The sequence below is a fragment of the Harpegnathos saltator genome, unplaced genomic scaffold, assembly GCF_003227715.2.
Source record: "Harpegnathos saltator strain DR-91 unplaced genomic scaffold, Hsal_v8.6 scaffold227, whole genome shotgun sequence".
Lineage (NCBI taxonomy): Eukaryota > Metazoa > Arthropoda > Insecta > Hymenoptera > Formicidae > Harpegnathos > Harpegnathos saltator.
Window position 1 is genome coordinate 57,136 of NW_020230014.1, and position 16,190 is coordinate 73,325.

Genomic DNA, 16,190 nt, shown 5'->3' on the forward strand with positions numbered 1-16,190 from the left:
GGACAAAATTTACGTATTTTGTGGCATAGAATCCGTATCTGCAATAAAAAATGGGGGTTTCCACTTAAGATTTCAAAGTTGCCCCCAACCCCCACCCCCAGGGGGTAGGGTGGGAAGTCGAATTTGGTATCATTGGATGTCCCCCTTCGAGACTAACAACTTTCATTAACCACTTTTTTTTATCCAATGCATAGTTCTCGAGATATTTCAATGTCTTCAGATAAATCGTGCACCCTGTATAATAAATTGTTGACGGCCTATTTGTAAAATCTAACTCTGTAGAGAACTCGGGAATAGTTGTAGGAAGATGCTAAAACAAGTTCATGGTCATATATTACGTCAACAAGGCAAAATATTGCTTCTTGTAAAATGGTATTCCACCTGACTTGCTGCAACTCCTGGTACGGCTGATGCTTTATTTATATATATTATAAATTTTAGACGGCCAGATTGCAAAATCTGGCCTTGTAGGTACCTCGATAATAGTTCACGGAATATTCCATATCAATTTGGCGGTTATATACGAAGGTGGTCCGATAAGTACTTAGCCTACAAAAGAAAAATGAAAATTTTGGAAAAGTGGCGATTTATTTCTCAACATAGTCTTCTTTTAGCTCGATACACTTGACCCAGCGATGCTCCAACTTCTTTAACCCGTCTGAAAAATACGTTTTCTCGAGGTCTGCAAAGTAGGCCTCCGTGGCGGCGATGACCTCCTCATTCGACTCAAATTTCTGCCCGGCGAGTGACTTTTTCAAGTTTGGAAACAAAAAGAAGTCGCACGGGGCCAAATCTGGAGAATACGGTGGATGGGGCAGCAGTTCGTAGCCCAATTCGACCAATTTGACCGTGGCGAGGGCGGAGGTGTGAGCCGGTATGTTGTCATGGTGGAAGAGCACTTTTTTCTTCGCCAAATGGGGCCGTTTTTTCTGCAATTCGGCGTCGAATCGGCCCAATAATTCGGCATAGTACAGCCCTGTGACCGTTTTGCCCTTCTCCAGGTAGTCGATGTAGATCACACCTTGTGAATCCCAGAAAACGGTGGCCATCACCTTTCCGACCGATAGGACAGTCTTCGCCTTCTTCGGAGCACGTTCTTCGCTTTCACGTTCGCCGGATGAAGTCCACTGTTTCGACTGTTCCTTGGTCTCTGGTGTGTACCAGTGGATCCATGTTTCGTCGACGGTCACGAAACGACGCAGAAACTCCTTCGGATTGCGCTTAAACAGCGTCAAACACTGCTCTGAAGTGGTCTCACGGTTGCGCTTGTTGTCCGGAGTGAGCAAACGCGGCACCCATCGCGCCGACAGCTTTCTCATGCCCAAAATTTCATGCAGGATATGACCCACGCGGTCTTTTGAGATGCCTACTGTCTTAGCTATCTCGCGCACCTTCAATCGGCGGTCTGCCAATACGAGATCGTGGATTTTTGTCATGTTATCCTCCGTGGTAGCCGTTTTCGGGGCACCTGGGCGTGGCTCATCAAAAACCGACGTGCGACCACGTTGAAACTCGTTAAACCAATTTTTGACGGTCACCATCGAAGGAGAAGAGTCACCGTACACAGCATCCAAGCGCTCTTTGATTTCGCTGCGCGATTTCCCTTCCAAAAACAAGAATCGAATCGCAAGAACCGACCGCATATTGCTCTTTTTCCATTTTTCTAAAATCCGCGGACACGCCCGTTTCCACACGCGGTCAAAACAAAACTATGAGTCCGATTCGGCTGAAATTTCGACAGTAGCCGTCTACGAGAATGTACTACACGATAGTAAATTTCTCTTGCGATAGTGGCGCCATCAGGCGGTGAGGCTAAGTACTTATCGGACCGCCCTCGTATATCGTCAACGAGGTGGAATATCTCTTGTTGTGAAATTATATTCGCGTGATCCGCCTTGACGCTTGGTGCATCTTTATTTATTTATAATAAAAGTTAGACGGCCTGATTGCGAAAACTGGCTTTGTAGAGACCTCGGAAATAGATCGAGAAATATGTTGTAACAATTTGGTGGTAATATATGAGTGCAACGAGGCAAAATATCTTTTCTTGTAACACGGTATTTCGCGGGACCCGCTGCGATGTTTCATATGACGCTCGCTTTATTAAAATATTATAAATTTTCGACGGCTGGATTGCACAATCTGGCTCTGTAGGGACTTCTATAATAGTTCAAGGAATATTCTATATAAATTTGACGGTTACATATATCGCCTACAAGGCGGATCTCTTTTTGTAAAATGGTATTGTACGTGATCTGCTCCGACGCTTCATACATCTTTATTTATTTATGATACATTTTTCACGGACTGGCTGCAAAATCTGGCTCTGTAGGTTTCTCGAGGTTAGTTCAAAGAAGATGCTATAATAATTTGGCGGTTATATATATTATTAAGGATATTAAATGTATCGTCAACGAGGTGAAATCTTGCATCTCCTACAATCATTTCTCGACTGATTCGCTCTAACGCCTGGTAGGACGGATGGCTTTATTTATATATTATAAATTTTTGACGACCGGATTTGTACCGATCTCGGAAATAGTACAAAGAAAATGCTGCAACAATTTGATAATAATACGTATCGTCAAAGAGACGAAATATTGCATCTCGTAAAATGATATTTCGTGTGACTCGCAGCGGTGTTTGGTACGGCGGACGCTTCATTTATTTTTCATAAATTATGGACGGCTGGATTGCAAAATTTGGCTCCGTAAGGACCTCGATAATAGTTCAAGGAATATTCCATATCAATTTGGTGGTTACATATATCGTCAACGTGACAAAATATCTTAGTTTTACAGTGGAAGCTGAAAGATATTCATACACATACACACGGCAATACTTATGCACTGCTCATATATATCCTAATACTAATGCATTGCTCGCGCGAACGCAAGGCAGGAAAGTTAGGTCATATAGACTGCACCATAGTGCATCTAGACTACACTTTCCGTGTATTTTTCCGTGTAGTATATTTTGCCACGCAGACATCATATTTGCTTATCAGACTTACATAGGCATCTTCCTTATATTAGTATCTAGGTCGGTACAGAGCCCGATTTTGCATTTAGATTCTTGAAAATTTATAATAAATGGAAATATAGGCTCGTGCTGCACCGCGGGATGCACTTTCATTCAAAATTTTTATTCGATTTCTATTTAGACCTTTTTTCCAAAAAAGCACTCTGTACGAGCATGCGGACGTTTCTCCTGATTGCAAATATCATACATATAAGGTGATTCTCTTCTATTTTGTTCATAATTTGCAATATAATTTTGTCTAGTTCGCGGATCTCCGCAAGAGGTCTCTAGTAGGCTCCTGTAGACCCAGGGCATGCAAACTCTTATGGAGCGAAAATGATTAGCGTTAGCAGTGCTCTCTGAGATGCGACATGTGAGAAATCGGAACTAATTTGTGGCCGCCATATTGCTACAGTTGCGTTCGCTTTAATGCTTTAATGCTTTAAGCCTTTAATAAGAAAAAAGAAAAAAGTGTTACGAAGAAGAGGTGTTACGAGGAAGAAGCACGAGAAGAAGCAGGTGCGAGAAGGAAAAACTTTTAGTATTACTGTCAGTAACGACAACCAAAGTGTAAGTTTTGTTTTTATATATTGTATTGTATTTATATATAAATATTATGCATTAGTATAAGTGTCCACTTTTTACTAACAGAGACTAATAAGTAAAAAATAACAGTAAGCTTTGCAATATACTAACATAACAAGAGCAAGTTTGATAAAGATTGTAGAAATTCTTAGCGATGCATGCCTGCAGCAAGTTTGTGCTCAGTTTCTGCTGTTAACCTGCTGCTAAAAAATTTGATACACCTTGTGAACGAGCTATTTCAGCAGATTGATGACTGAAAACAAGAAGAATATGTTATGACTATCCTTGAATGTAATATCAAATCATGTTATATTAGCTGGTTGCTTTTTGAACATGAGCTGCATGCAGGCATAGATAGCTAAAATTTCTTCATGGTATTTACTCTACATATATATATATAATTTATGAAGATATTTATGTACTCTCTCTCTCTCTCTCTCTCTCTCTCTCTCTCTCTCTCTCTCTTGCAGAAGGACTACAAGAAGACTTCAACAAGGGAAGAAGAAAAAACAAGAAGAAACAGTTACTCAAGAACCACCAAAATCTTTTCCCTGTTAGCGACAAACAACTTGTTTTATTTGAGTATGCATAATACTGTAATATTATATACTGATGATGCAAATATCTGTTTAACTAAATACAGGTTTATTTTTTTTATAGATCTCATAACAGCGGGATCAAGATGGTACGAATATGTTGTGTACTAGGATGTTCGCCAGGGAAGACAGCACCATCGCATAAATCCCCACGAAATGCTGAACGTAGGCTACAGTGGTTCAAGAATTTGAAAATGGAGACAGTGGAGGGACCTGAGAAGAAAAAGTTATGAGTATGCTACAACCATTTTAGGGACAGCGATAATATACAATCTTATTATAAATTTTTTTTAATATTATTATAAAATTTAGTATTATTAACAAATTATTGTCCTTATATTTATGTTTAAGGTATTAATATTTTCTTTATGTATACATATTTACATTTTTTTCGTCAAATATATACATTTCACAGAATATACATTATTTTCTGCATTTTTACTTCGCACTAATATTCCTCGTATTTCCTATATATACTACACGCACATACGTGTTAATATGTGTGCATAGACAGCTATACATACACACACATTGACACATGACGCCATATTGAATTTTAGTACCACCGAAGAAATGTCCCATTTCAGAGAGCGCCACAAACGTTGGACGCTAAATATACACGGGAGTTTAACGGCCCAGTACCGCGATTCTGTAACTCGTTATTGGAGTTAATGACAGTTTCGTTATTGTTGCGCAGCTTTTCTACGGTATACAAAAGCTGCGCAATGATAACGAAAGTGTCGTTAACTCCAATAACGAGTTACAGAATCGCGGTACAGTGATGCGATTCTGTAACTCGTTATTGGAGTTAACGACAGTTTCGTTATTGTTACGCAGCTTTTCTACGGTATACAAAAGCTGCGTAACGATAACGAAAGTGTCGTTAACTCCAATAATGAGTTACAGAATCGCGGTACTGTGTAAACCCTTAACGTCCCTGGTAACTACATTGACAGCTAGGGCCATCTATGGGCAAATTCCGGTTTCATATTTACAGACCTGGGCTGCGTTCGAAAATGTCACCCGGGTGCACTCTCTCTCGTTCCGCGTTCGGAAATATTCGGGGACCTCTCTTATGTCACCAGATGAAGCGTTCGGAAACATTTAGGTCCGGTTCCACAACTTAAGGCCTTTGCACGTGAAAATCATTAACCTAACCATAATCGTAATTTCCGTATTGGCCAATCACAGTCGATCCTTTCTTTTGTTACAATATAACAGGCGATTAAGATTGGTCAATTTTCTTATGGAATTACGATAACAGTTAAAAATTTTCTACGTGTGATGACCTTTACTGTAAACGAAGTTTAATTTCTCATAGTTAAAATTAAATTTCTCATAGTTAAAATTAAACCCAAAACTTTGGGCGTTTAAGCCCGGTTTCACAACTTACTGTAAACGAAGTTTAACTCGTTAACCCTAGTTTAGACGAAAAATTGCGTTCCACAACTGCCTTAAACCATGGTTAACGTTGATTTCTCACAGTTAAAGTTAAATCCAAAACTTTAGGCGTTTAATGAATTTAAACAAAGTTTAACACTGCAGTACCATCAATTTGAGAAAAAAATTTATGACTATCCCGGTTTTGGAGTTCAGTTGACAAATATTTTGAACGTTTGAACGTTTGAACACCAAAGATATATGGCTTTAGAATACATATTATCTTCATCTAAAGATGAAGATTTTGAAATCCTAATTTATCGACGAACAAGAAATATAAGAATAAGACGACCATCATATTTGGAAGAATTTGATAATGTCGAGTTTCATGCACGATTTAGATTATCAAAAGAATCTGTTATTCTAGCAGAAATCGAACATGAAATTTCTCATAAAACAGAACAGTAAGTATATAAATTTAATTTAAAATATTGGGTTTTTTACTTCGATAGATTATATTCTAAAACAGAGTATAAAACTATATATAAAAGTCAATTATTATATGATAAATGCAATCAAATCAATAATATAAACTAATTGATTATTATTAACACTGGACTTCTACCTTTTAATAAATTAATACTTATACACAAATACAGCAAATGTTAATGTTGGTTAGTGTTTACTTCATACGAAACAGATATATTGTTCTCTACTAGATGTCATAGTATCCAACTTATTTCAATTTTCCCTCTTTTCACTATTAGCAACGACCAATCATACTCTACGTTTGAAAAGAAAGAGAAGTCTTTGACAGTTTCTTCATACAGACTATAGGTTTAAGTAAACTACAGTTAAAAACATGATGTGGAACGCGATATAAGTTTAACCATGCCGTTAAATTAACGTCAGTTCAGATAATCACGGTTTAAACTTGATTTTGTGGAACTGGGCCTTAGAAAACATTCAATCGGGTGATATTTCCACCTTACTTCTTTGTAGGGTGGATTGGGTGGATTGTAGGCATATCACGTCAAAAATAAAAATGGCGACGCTACGTAAAGGACAACATATTTTATGTACATTAGAAAATGGAGAAATATTAAAAGATAACAACAATCTAGTTGTATGGGATACAAAAAGTAAGTAAATAAAGGTTTTAGATTAATTACAACTAATATATTTTAAGATATTTTCATATGCCTTTATTATATCAAATGCCTTTTTAGATCAAAAATTGCTCTATGTACCCGCTGAAATAAATATACTACGATTTTTTAATCTACCTGTTGAAGACCAAATATTAAAGAATCAGAAAGAAAACTTTAATAATGTAGAAGAACTAGAATCAACAGGAGAAAATTCTATAGTATATAATACATTACAAAAAAATTCTAAAAATAACAATGTTTAAAAGAAATAGCTGCATTAAAGGTAATAATATAAAAGGATACTTTTAAATCTTATAACATATTATATTTTTCTTATATTTTATATCATATTTTAGAAATTGCTTCATGGAAAGATGATAATGCCACAAAAATGTTAATTTCTTTGTGGAAAGAACACGAAACAAAATTTAAAAGCTCAAAATTTCGAAATGATACAATATGGAACGACATATCTGCAAAAATGTGGGACGCGAATAGTAATTGGCATTATATAGTGCTATACAATGTGAAAACAAGTGGAAAGATTTACGTAAAACATACGTTAAAGTTAAAGATCATAATTAATACTTCTGGAAATAATCCAAAAACTTGTAAATTTTATGATGAAATAGATGATATTCTTAATGACAAGCCGAACATAACACCTATTTTAATTACGTCTAATTTAAGAAAACGACCTTTGTTAATAAATAGTGCTTCAAATTGCATGGATTCAGAAAATAGTTCTTCGTATGCGAATTTTTCGTATGATGATCCTGATTATATTCGTAATAAAAAATCGAATAAAAGAAAAATACCACACATTGAAAGGGAGTTTAAAGAATGGTGTACAGCTTCAAGAGCTGATGCTAAGGGAAGAGAAGCACGTGAAAGAAGACACAAAGAAATATTAAATCAATAAGAAAAAGCGATAAATAGTATGAAAGAAGTAATGTTAAAACTAATAGAGAGATTATAAGAAAATGTAAAGCAAGAGTGATAATACACGAAAATAAATAAAAATGTATTATATCATATATAATAAAAATAACAAATTTTGTTTCATTGGTTATAGATATGTGATAAAAATAATATATTTTGTTTTATTGGATATAAATATTGGTTAAGTTAATTTAGTTCATTTGTGAGAATTACAATTATTTGGTAATGTTGAGGAACACAAAAAACTTTATTTTTCGTTATATTTCATAACTTATAAATAACGGTTGCTATGTGATAGAGTAATCTTTATGGAAAAAAATATTCAAAGTTTGAGTGTTTACATTCAGTTGTTCGAATTTATTCTCAAATATGGGTATGTATACTCAAATTTGTATATACCCATATTTGAGAGTAAATTCGAACTGAGTATAAATACTTTAACTATTTGAATATTTTTTTCCGTAAGGGAATTATATCTATGATTGCAATATAGTCTATAATATAAAGACTAATTATTATAATAGCATTATCACATTTAATAAAAATAACAAGTATTTTGTTACATTAATTATTATATTAAGTTGATTACATTTCTTTAGTATATATTAGTTTTCACTGTTATGTTGAGTCACGGCAAGAACTTTCTTTTTAGTTTTAGTTTAAATATGAACAATATTGTAATATTATAAAGTTTATTATAAATTATTATAAATATTGTAATATTATAAAGAATGAGTATCTATAATTGCAGTCCATAACATATATGAAGACTGATTATTATAATCGCACTACTACATTTAAAAGTGATAATTTTCATATATCTATGTTATATTGTGCTTTATATTTATATTAAGAAGCAATACGTTGTTCGAAATAATTTTATTTTTAAATACCTATTTGATACACAATACTTGTGTAAAACTTGGAAATAAAATAAAGGAAATAGCACAGAAAAATTACAGATTTATTATTGGCTAATAATTATGTGCGTATTTGACTATAAAAGATACTTAAAATGTAGTAAGAAAATTAAACACAACTATTATGCTATAAGATGACATAGGTAATCACGTTTTGCTAAACCAGCTGGATTATTCCTTGCATCACCAATATTGATTTCAATATTTTCTACAACTTCCACATTTGCTCCCTCCTCAATGAAATCTCTATTATTCTCATCAGCTCCTTGAAGGCACACATTATGCAGAACACAACAACTTATAATAACATCAATATCAACCCATACAGCACAGACAATTGCAGCAATATTGCTGCAATGTTGCAGCATTGCACATTGCAGCGCAATATTGCAGAGGCATTGCAAAAACAATATTTTGCATTATTATATATCTGCAATGTTGTAGCAACATTTCAAATTGCGGTTATTATTAAAAAATTATTAAAAAAATTATTAAAAAATACGAGATATCGCTAAATGGAAGAGGATGTTTTCGTTTCTCTCGCTTAGCTCTACGCCCCTATGAAGTTGGTATGTTACAATTATGGGACACTTTGTACATTGCTCTAATTCTCATATGTAATCACCAATTACATTTAATTACTACGATTTGGTTTTACAATGATTTAGTTTCATATCCCAAACTTATACGTCTTATTAATTCAAGAATAGTTACTGCAAGTCTTTAAGACCTGTATTATTCCAAATAGTAAGGTGACATCTTATTGACGTCTATTGAGTCAATAAAACGGCATCCTTTTAAGATATCATTTTATTCTTTGAAATATTACAGATCTTGGAAACTTTCTGTGACTATTCTTGTTTGATGTCAGAAATGAAAATAATGGTATATTAATCTTTTTTTTTCATGTACGTTAAAATAAGAGATTTCCATAAAACGACACTTATGATTGATTTTATAAATTTGTAAAATGTTCTGAACACTTTTCTTTTGCTGTATGATAATCATTCACTGTCAATAATTAGTGAAATTTATACAAATGTTGAGTTGAACATATTATCTCTCATGATTATTGTTACAGAATTTTTATGGAAAATTATTGATTATCACAACAAGAGGAAAGTGTGTCCAGAATATTTTATAAATTTGTTAGATCTATCACAAATATCCTCTAGAATATATCTATATAACAAAAACAATTTTTGGAATACGATCTTTCGCTTCTGCCGTCATTAAATAAAAACTTTCCAGGAAATTCTCAATATATACAGTGTCTCATTTTAAAGGACGTATTCAAATATCTCAAAAACACTGCATTAAATCGAAAAATGGTTCAGACAAAAGTTGTTTGGCTTGAAAGAGTACATAAGATAGTGACAGCATTTTTGTTTATAGATGACGTCACTTTCGAGATATTCACTGATCATCAATTTTCTTAAACAGAAATCCAATCTCTTATTATATCATCTTTTTCTATCAACTAATTTGAACAACTTTTGTTTGAAATATTTTTTTATTTGTTTAATATTTTTTGAGATATTTAAGGAAAACTTGGTAACTTTTTCAACATTTAACTTACGATATCTCGCTAATTATTCATCGAAATAAGAAATAGTATTAGACTTTTTTACTTTATTTACTATCAAGAATATATTACTATAATAGTACCCTAACTTTTGTTAATTTAATAATTTTGGAATTTCCAAAGGTCGATAAGTTAACAAAAGTTAAGGCACTATTATAGTAATATGTTCTTGATAGTAAATAAAATAAAAAAGTAATACTATTTTTTCTTTCGACGAATAGTTAGCGAGATATCGTAAGTTAAATGTTGGAAAAGTTACCAAGTTTTTCTCAAATATCTAAAAAAATATTAAGCAAATAAAAAAATGTTTCAGACGAAAGTTGTTCAAATTAGTTGGTCGAAAAAGATGATATAATAAAAGATTGGGATTTCTATTTAAGAAAATTGATAATTAGTGAATATCTCGAAGGTGGCGCCATCTATAAACAAAATGCTATCGCTGTTTTATGTCCCCCTTCAAGCCAAGCAACTTTTGTCTGAAACATTTTTCGATTTAACGCAGTGTTTTTGAGATATTTGAATGGGTCCTTTAAAATGGGACACCCTGTATATACATACATACATATATATATATATAAAGCATTATTGCATACAAATTATATTACAAATGTTGCTGCAATGTTACACTGCAATGTTACTGCAATATTTCATTGCAATATTGCTGCAAGCGGACATTTTACCTTTGCTGCAAGATTGCAGCAACATTGTAGCAACATTTCGCATCGTTTCTGCAATGTTGCAATCTTGCAAAACAACGTTGCTGCAATGTTGTTGCAACGGTGCTGTGCTGTATGGGAATTCAATTAAAGACATATCTAAATATTTTAACAGGCGAAATCTACCTTTTAATAATGCAAACGCACGTTCTATAATTTGTCTCATCTTTGATACATTTTTGTTAAATGATATTTGAATCTACAAATAAATGCATTTCAAATAGAATAAATATTTTGGCATATTTACTATAAAATAAATAGTTATAAAAAAATACTACCACTGTCAGATTTCCACGATCAATATAAGGTGGAATACACCATTGTAAAACTGGATATGCTTTATCACCAATTATATACTGATTATGAGGGAAATATTTTTCTTGATTACGATGTATTTCTGACCATAAATAAGACCTTGTAAATATTCTTTTATCATGAACAGATCCAGCAAATCCCACAAAACAATTTCTAAATATAAGTCTTGCATCACAAACAGCTTGTAATGTAATAGCAAATTCCTTTTTTCTAGTTATATATGATGATGAATTATCCTAAAATATATTAAGTATAATATAAATGTTATAACAAATTATTATAAAGTAGCTTTCTTACGTTTGGAGCTTTTATTGGAATATGTGTTCCATTAATCATCCAATAACATCAGGTAAAAAACCAAGTTGTGCAAATTGGTTTTTTATAGCGTGTATTTCATCCCTTGTTGGCCATACTATCAAAGACTTTGCTACATTATTTATTGCATTTACAATTCTTTTAAGAGAATCATGAGGAGATGATTTTCCAAGAGCAAATTTCTCTCCCACTGATCTGAAAAAAAGATATTTCTGAAATATAATATACTTGTATATAACATATCATGTTTATTATATTAATTTACACAATCTCTATTATTACGACTATAACATAAAGTATAATCTTACCGATATGAATCTGGTGTAGCCAATAACCACAGAACAGCTAATAATTGTGTACGAGGTGGAATGACAGGCCTACCTTTGTTTCTAATATTACATAACACATATAGGTGCTAATTTATTCAATATAATTTCAAACGCAGTAGATGTAAGGCGAAAATGTTGACGAAACTGTCGTTGACGAAACTTGCGTATTATAATGAGGCACAACATTATTAATATAACCATTAAGTTTTATTACTTTGTTCCTTTTTTTACGTTTAACATATACTTGATAAGCAAAAAATAAACTCTCATCTTCACTGTCATCTTCGCTATTTCTTTCTTTTATAGTATGTGCAGCGTCTGCAATAATTTTCATTAATAATATAATTGTAGCGCGACGTTATGTTGACATTTTTATTGCTTTACTTTCTTTTTCAATTTCATACAGCGCTAATAGTGTGCTCTTTACCCTGGTAGCAGACTGACGTCAAAAGACGTACTAATGACGTCTTAATGACGTTAGCTAACATCATTAAGACATCATTAGTACGTCATTTGACGTCAGTCTGCTACCTGGGTAATGTATCCGCAATATCATGTTTAAAAATTGCCGCCACTGTGTCACTCTCTCTAGTCGTTCGAAAATGTAGTGTACAGGATATCACCTTACTATATTTCCACTATTTCTCCCTTCACTCACCCAAGAGTATTTTCGAACGCAGCCCTGGTATATCCTAGTGCCTTTGGTATGACTGACACAATAATCTACTTTCGTGATCTCAGTCAGCAGAGTTGCAAGTTTATGTATTACAAATACTTTATGGCGTCAGCATTTTAATCGAATTGTGTATTGCACGCTTACTAACTAACTGCAACGTAAGGTGGAATAATTAGGACGCGGTTACAACAATATTATAAGAATACAATTAAAAGAAAAAGAAAGAAATCCACCAAATCCCATTTCTCTAGTTAAGAGTTAATAACTTATTTATTTGGTGGTAGAATCTAAATTTTTAAATAAAAAGAAAAATTGTTTTATTTTATTTATAAATAATAATAAATTGTTAATTGCATTCTTCTAGCCTAACTTAATGAATAAACAAAATATGACCGGTTAAAAAATATATATGTATTGATAATAATAACAATAAAAAAAGAAACTTACCATTTTCAATCCTTGTTGCTTCTTTAGTTACTGTTATTGCGTAAATCTGTCCAGTTTCAGCATCTTTAAGATTTATACGAATTTTGTCGGATGCCATATTTTGCTTCGTTTTACGTTCACTTTGGTCAAAATGTGCTTATTAGCGCTCACGCTCTCGTTGCCTTACCTCGATAAAATAAGCGACTGTGAGCAAAAGTTATGACGTCACGATGACGTCGTTGGTCGACTTATAAGCGTTTACAACGCCAAAGCGGACGCTGTAAGTAATGATTATAAGCGTTTAAAGCGTGTAAGCATCCAAAGCGAACGCAGCCATAGAGTCTTGATGAAAAATTGACTATTTAAAGTCAAAATGACATAATTTTGATGTTATCGTGACCTTTTGTTCTCCTTGCCCAGAACAAAAAATCATAATAATATAATTATGATATCAAAAAAAAGTCATTTTAAGACAAATCAGGATGATGTCATTCGATATAGTTTTCGTGATGGTTTAATGTTTGTTTGATATTGAAATAATCCCAGTAAACGTACAACAATGTAACTGTTACGTAACACAGTTACGTAACGACAATGTAACTGTTACGTAACACAGTTACGTAACAGTTACATTGTCGTAATGTAACGAAATGTAACACGTAATATAACGTTACAAGCAATATACATGTTAGTTGTAATTTCCCACTCATAAAAAGTTGCAGTTATATAACAGAAATATCACATGTTATTAAAATGTTATATAGCTGTTATATAACTGTAATATTATTGTTATGTAAAAAACTCCTAATTTTCTCGCGTCTTGCGTCCGTCGATAGCTTCGATTCCAAGCGATCATTCCCTCCATGTGTTGATCACGCTAGGCTTTGCTTAACCTGACAATCGAATGGCACGCAGTTATCCCAATGACTCCAACGATGTTCTTGTGACTTGTGCTTATATAATGTACGCTTATAATATTTACAGAATATTATAACCTTTCATGTCAAAAATTAAAACGCAACATTCGATAGCGACGAATATCGACGAGTATATGTTTCAAAATTAGTAATAATGGAGTATTATAATGGTTAACCTATAAAAGAAATAGTTTGAAACAAATTCAAGGAAGTTTAAATAAAAAATTTTAATTACTAAATCTAAAAAAACTTTTGAAAAATATTATCTCAAATCCTGCTTTTTATCAACATGGTTTTTTTAATGAAATAGAGTTTTTATTTCTAAAAATAATATTGTAAAGATATATTTTAATAAAACAACTCAAAATCGAACAAGTAAGAATATTAAACCTAAAGAAATTTTTCTCTATGTGAGTTTTGTATAATATGCAAGCGTTCTTAAATGTTTAAATAGTATATGTGCGGATATCTCCACGAAAATAGGAACGTTGTGTCCACGTGAAATCCATGTGGTTTTGTGGATTCCACCTGAATGCAACGAATGCGTTCCATGTGGATTCGATGTATTTTTTTGTAGGGATATACATATTAGTATGCATATAAACGTGCATTATAAACGTCAATATAAATAGGCAATATGGTCTACTTAAGTGCGATGAAGGTATTAAAAATACATAAAAACATAGAACTACAAAATAAAGCATCTACAGAAAAGCGGAACGGAATTTCTGATTGATTAGCTTTCCGTCATTTCTTCTATTTGTTACTGTTCCGCTTTGCTATTTCTTTCTCTATCGGAACGCACCCTTATTTATAATAGAAAGTATTTGCAGCTTTTAATGGATTGCATGAATAGTTGTGTTGTATAGTATCAATGCAATATAAACGTAATTACTGTTATATTACGTGTTACATTACTGTTATATCATTATTATAATGTTATCTCTAGCTTAGAACAAAACAGTGTAACAGATATATAACACAATTATAGTACATCTATGAAACTAAATTATATAACCTCAATATAATTAGAGTATAACATATGTTATGTTACATGTTATTCCTGTTATATAATAGTTATATTCTATGTTTGTTGGGTACTATCTGGGCAAGCTCATTAAAATCGGCGAAAAACATTTTCATTTCTTCTTGTAAAAAAATGAACACGTCGAAGAAAAGAATTAAGCCCTAAACACAATGCCAGGCAACAGGCAATAAGAATAAAAATAGACCAATCACAATAGATTATTCTTGTAATAGGCGATTGTGTCTATTTTTATTCTTATTGCCTGTTGCCTGGCATTATGTTTAGGGCTTTACACTCGACATTAAGTAAAAATACACAGAAAGACGACTAATACGCGTATGCATAGTCAGGCCTTATATTTGAGGCTTCCTTATATCCATCTTTAGATGCTGCACGGATTATTTTATTGGCTACAGACCATCTGAAGATAAACTTAAGGAAGCCTTAAATATAAGGTCTGACTATGAATACGGGTGTAAAATATACTAAAGTTAATTTACTAATATAGAAAGAATATTGGGATGCAAAATAAATTGGGATCATGAAAAGTTTTAAAGGAATTCTATTTGTTTTATTCTATTCTATTTCCATTTATTTTCTAGAGGAAGCTGAGGAAAAGATTTAGTGTACCAAATAGTCAGTTAGACCCTGAGGTGGACTGAAGACACGTTGCCAAAAGCACCAAACCAGAAAGTTAATATCTTAAAATTTTGTGGTTTACGAAATTATAAAGGAATTTTCTGTTCAATTGGACCTAATTTGCATACGATAATACAACAAATTTGCCTTGAATCTTGACATTCTATATAAGTTTGTGTTCGCACATACCGCCGCACCGATACGTCCATACACAGTAAAGGTGTTATAATACTGCCTAGCATTACATATCGCCTGCCGTTGTACCGTGCGCCAGGAGACTCGGTTTCGTGGCCAAAAGTCGGTAAACCCATTGAAATGTACAAATATAAATTGTAATTATGCTTATATATGGTTTGTTAGGTTGCTGATTTCAATTTTAAAATCAGAATTTCAAAATTCTAAATGCCGAATCCAATATGGCGAGATTTAAAAAAAATTATTGGATATACTGTAAACGTAGCATATAGGGTTTTTTGAAGATGCTAATTACGAATCTGTATAAAATAATGCAAAATTCAAATAATAGTTAATCCAATATGGCGGACGATTATTTTGACTTTGCTGAAGTAAGAATTTTTAAATTCAACAAAGGAGATTCAGTATTATTATTATTATTAATTTGCAAAATTGTCTATAAACAATGTAAACAA

At 32.7% G+C, this 16,190-nt stretch overlaps 2 protein-coding genes and 1 long non-coding RNA gene across 5 annotated transcripts; 2 read left to right on the forward strand and 1 right to left on the reverse strand.

Annotated features, from left to right (window-relative positions):
- The first annotated feature begins 3,343 nt into the window (after positions 1 to 3,343).
- On the forward strand, positions 3,344 to 4,491 carry LOC112588475 (uncharacterized). The gene is made up of 3 exons (XR_003112875.1): positions 3,344 to 3,591; positions 4,077 to 4,188; positions 4,267 to 4,491. It is a non-coding gene; the product is annotated as an uncharacterized LOC112588475 (long non-coding RNA).
- Positions 4,492 to 6,225: 1,734 nt separating this feature from the next.
- On the forward strand, positions 6,226 to 7,762 carry LOC105190977 (uncharacterized). Its single transcript, XM_011154037.3, has 3 exons — positions 6,226 to 6,724; positions 6,812 to 7,016; positions 7,090 to 7,762. Exons 2-3 carry the CDS (start codon positions 6,989 to 6,991, stop codon positions 7,653 to 7,655), a joined length of 594 nt encoding a protein of 197 aa, XP_011152339.1. The 5' UTR covers positions 6,226 to 6,724; positions 6,812 to 6,988; the 3' UTR covers positions 7,656 to 7,762.
- An 801-nt stretch (positions 7,763 to 8,563) lies between these two features.
- LOC105182529 (putative nuclease HARBI1) lies at positions 8,564 to 14,069 on the reverse strand. Of its 3 annotated transcripts, none has more exons than XM_025298619.1 (7): positions 12,979 to 14,069; positions 12,514 to 12,682; positions 11,835 to 12,173; positions 11,509 to 11,721; positions 11,178 to 11,447; positions 11,023 to 11,095; positions 8,564 to 8,860 (listed from the first exon to the last, which is right to left on the reverse strand). In XM_025298619.1, the coding sequence occupies exons 4-7, from the start codon at positions 11,545 to 11,547 to the stop codon at positions 8,718 to 8,720; spliced, it is 525 nt and encodes a 174-aa protein (XP_025154404.1). In that variant the 5' UTR covers positions 11,548 to 11,721; positions 11,835 to 12,173; positions 12,514 to 12,682; positions 12,979 to 14,069; the 3' UTR covers positions 8,564 to 8,717. The 3 variants fall into 3 exon arrangements, with proteins under 3 accessions (XP_025154404.1, XP_025154405.1, XP_025154403.1); XM_025298620.1 differs by having other exon boundaries at positions 11,023 to 11,062; positions 11,175 to 11,447; XM_025298618.1 differs by having other exon boundaries at positions 11,175 to 11,447.
- Between the last annotated feature and the right edge of the window lie 2,121 nt (positions 14,070 to 16,190).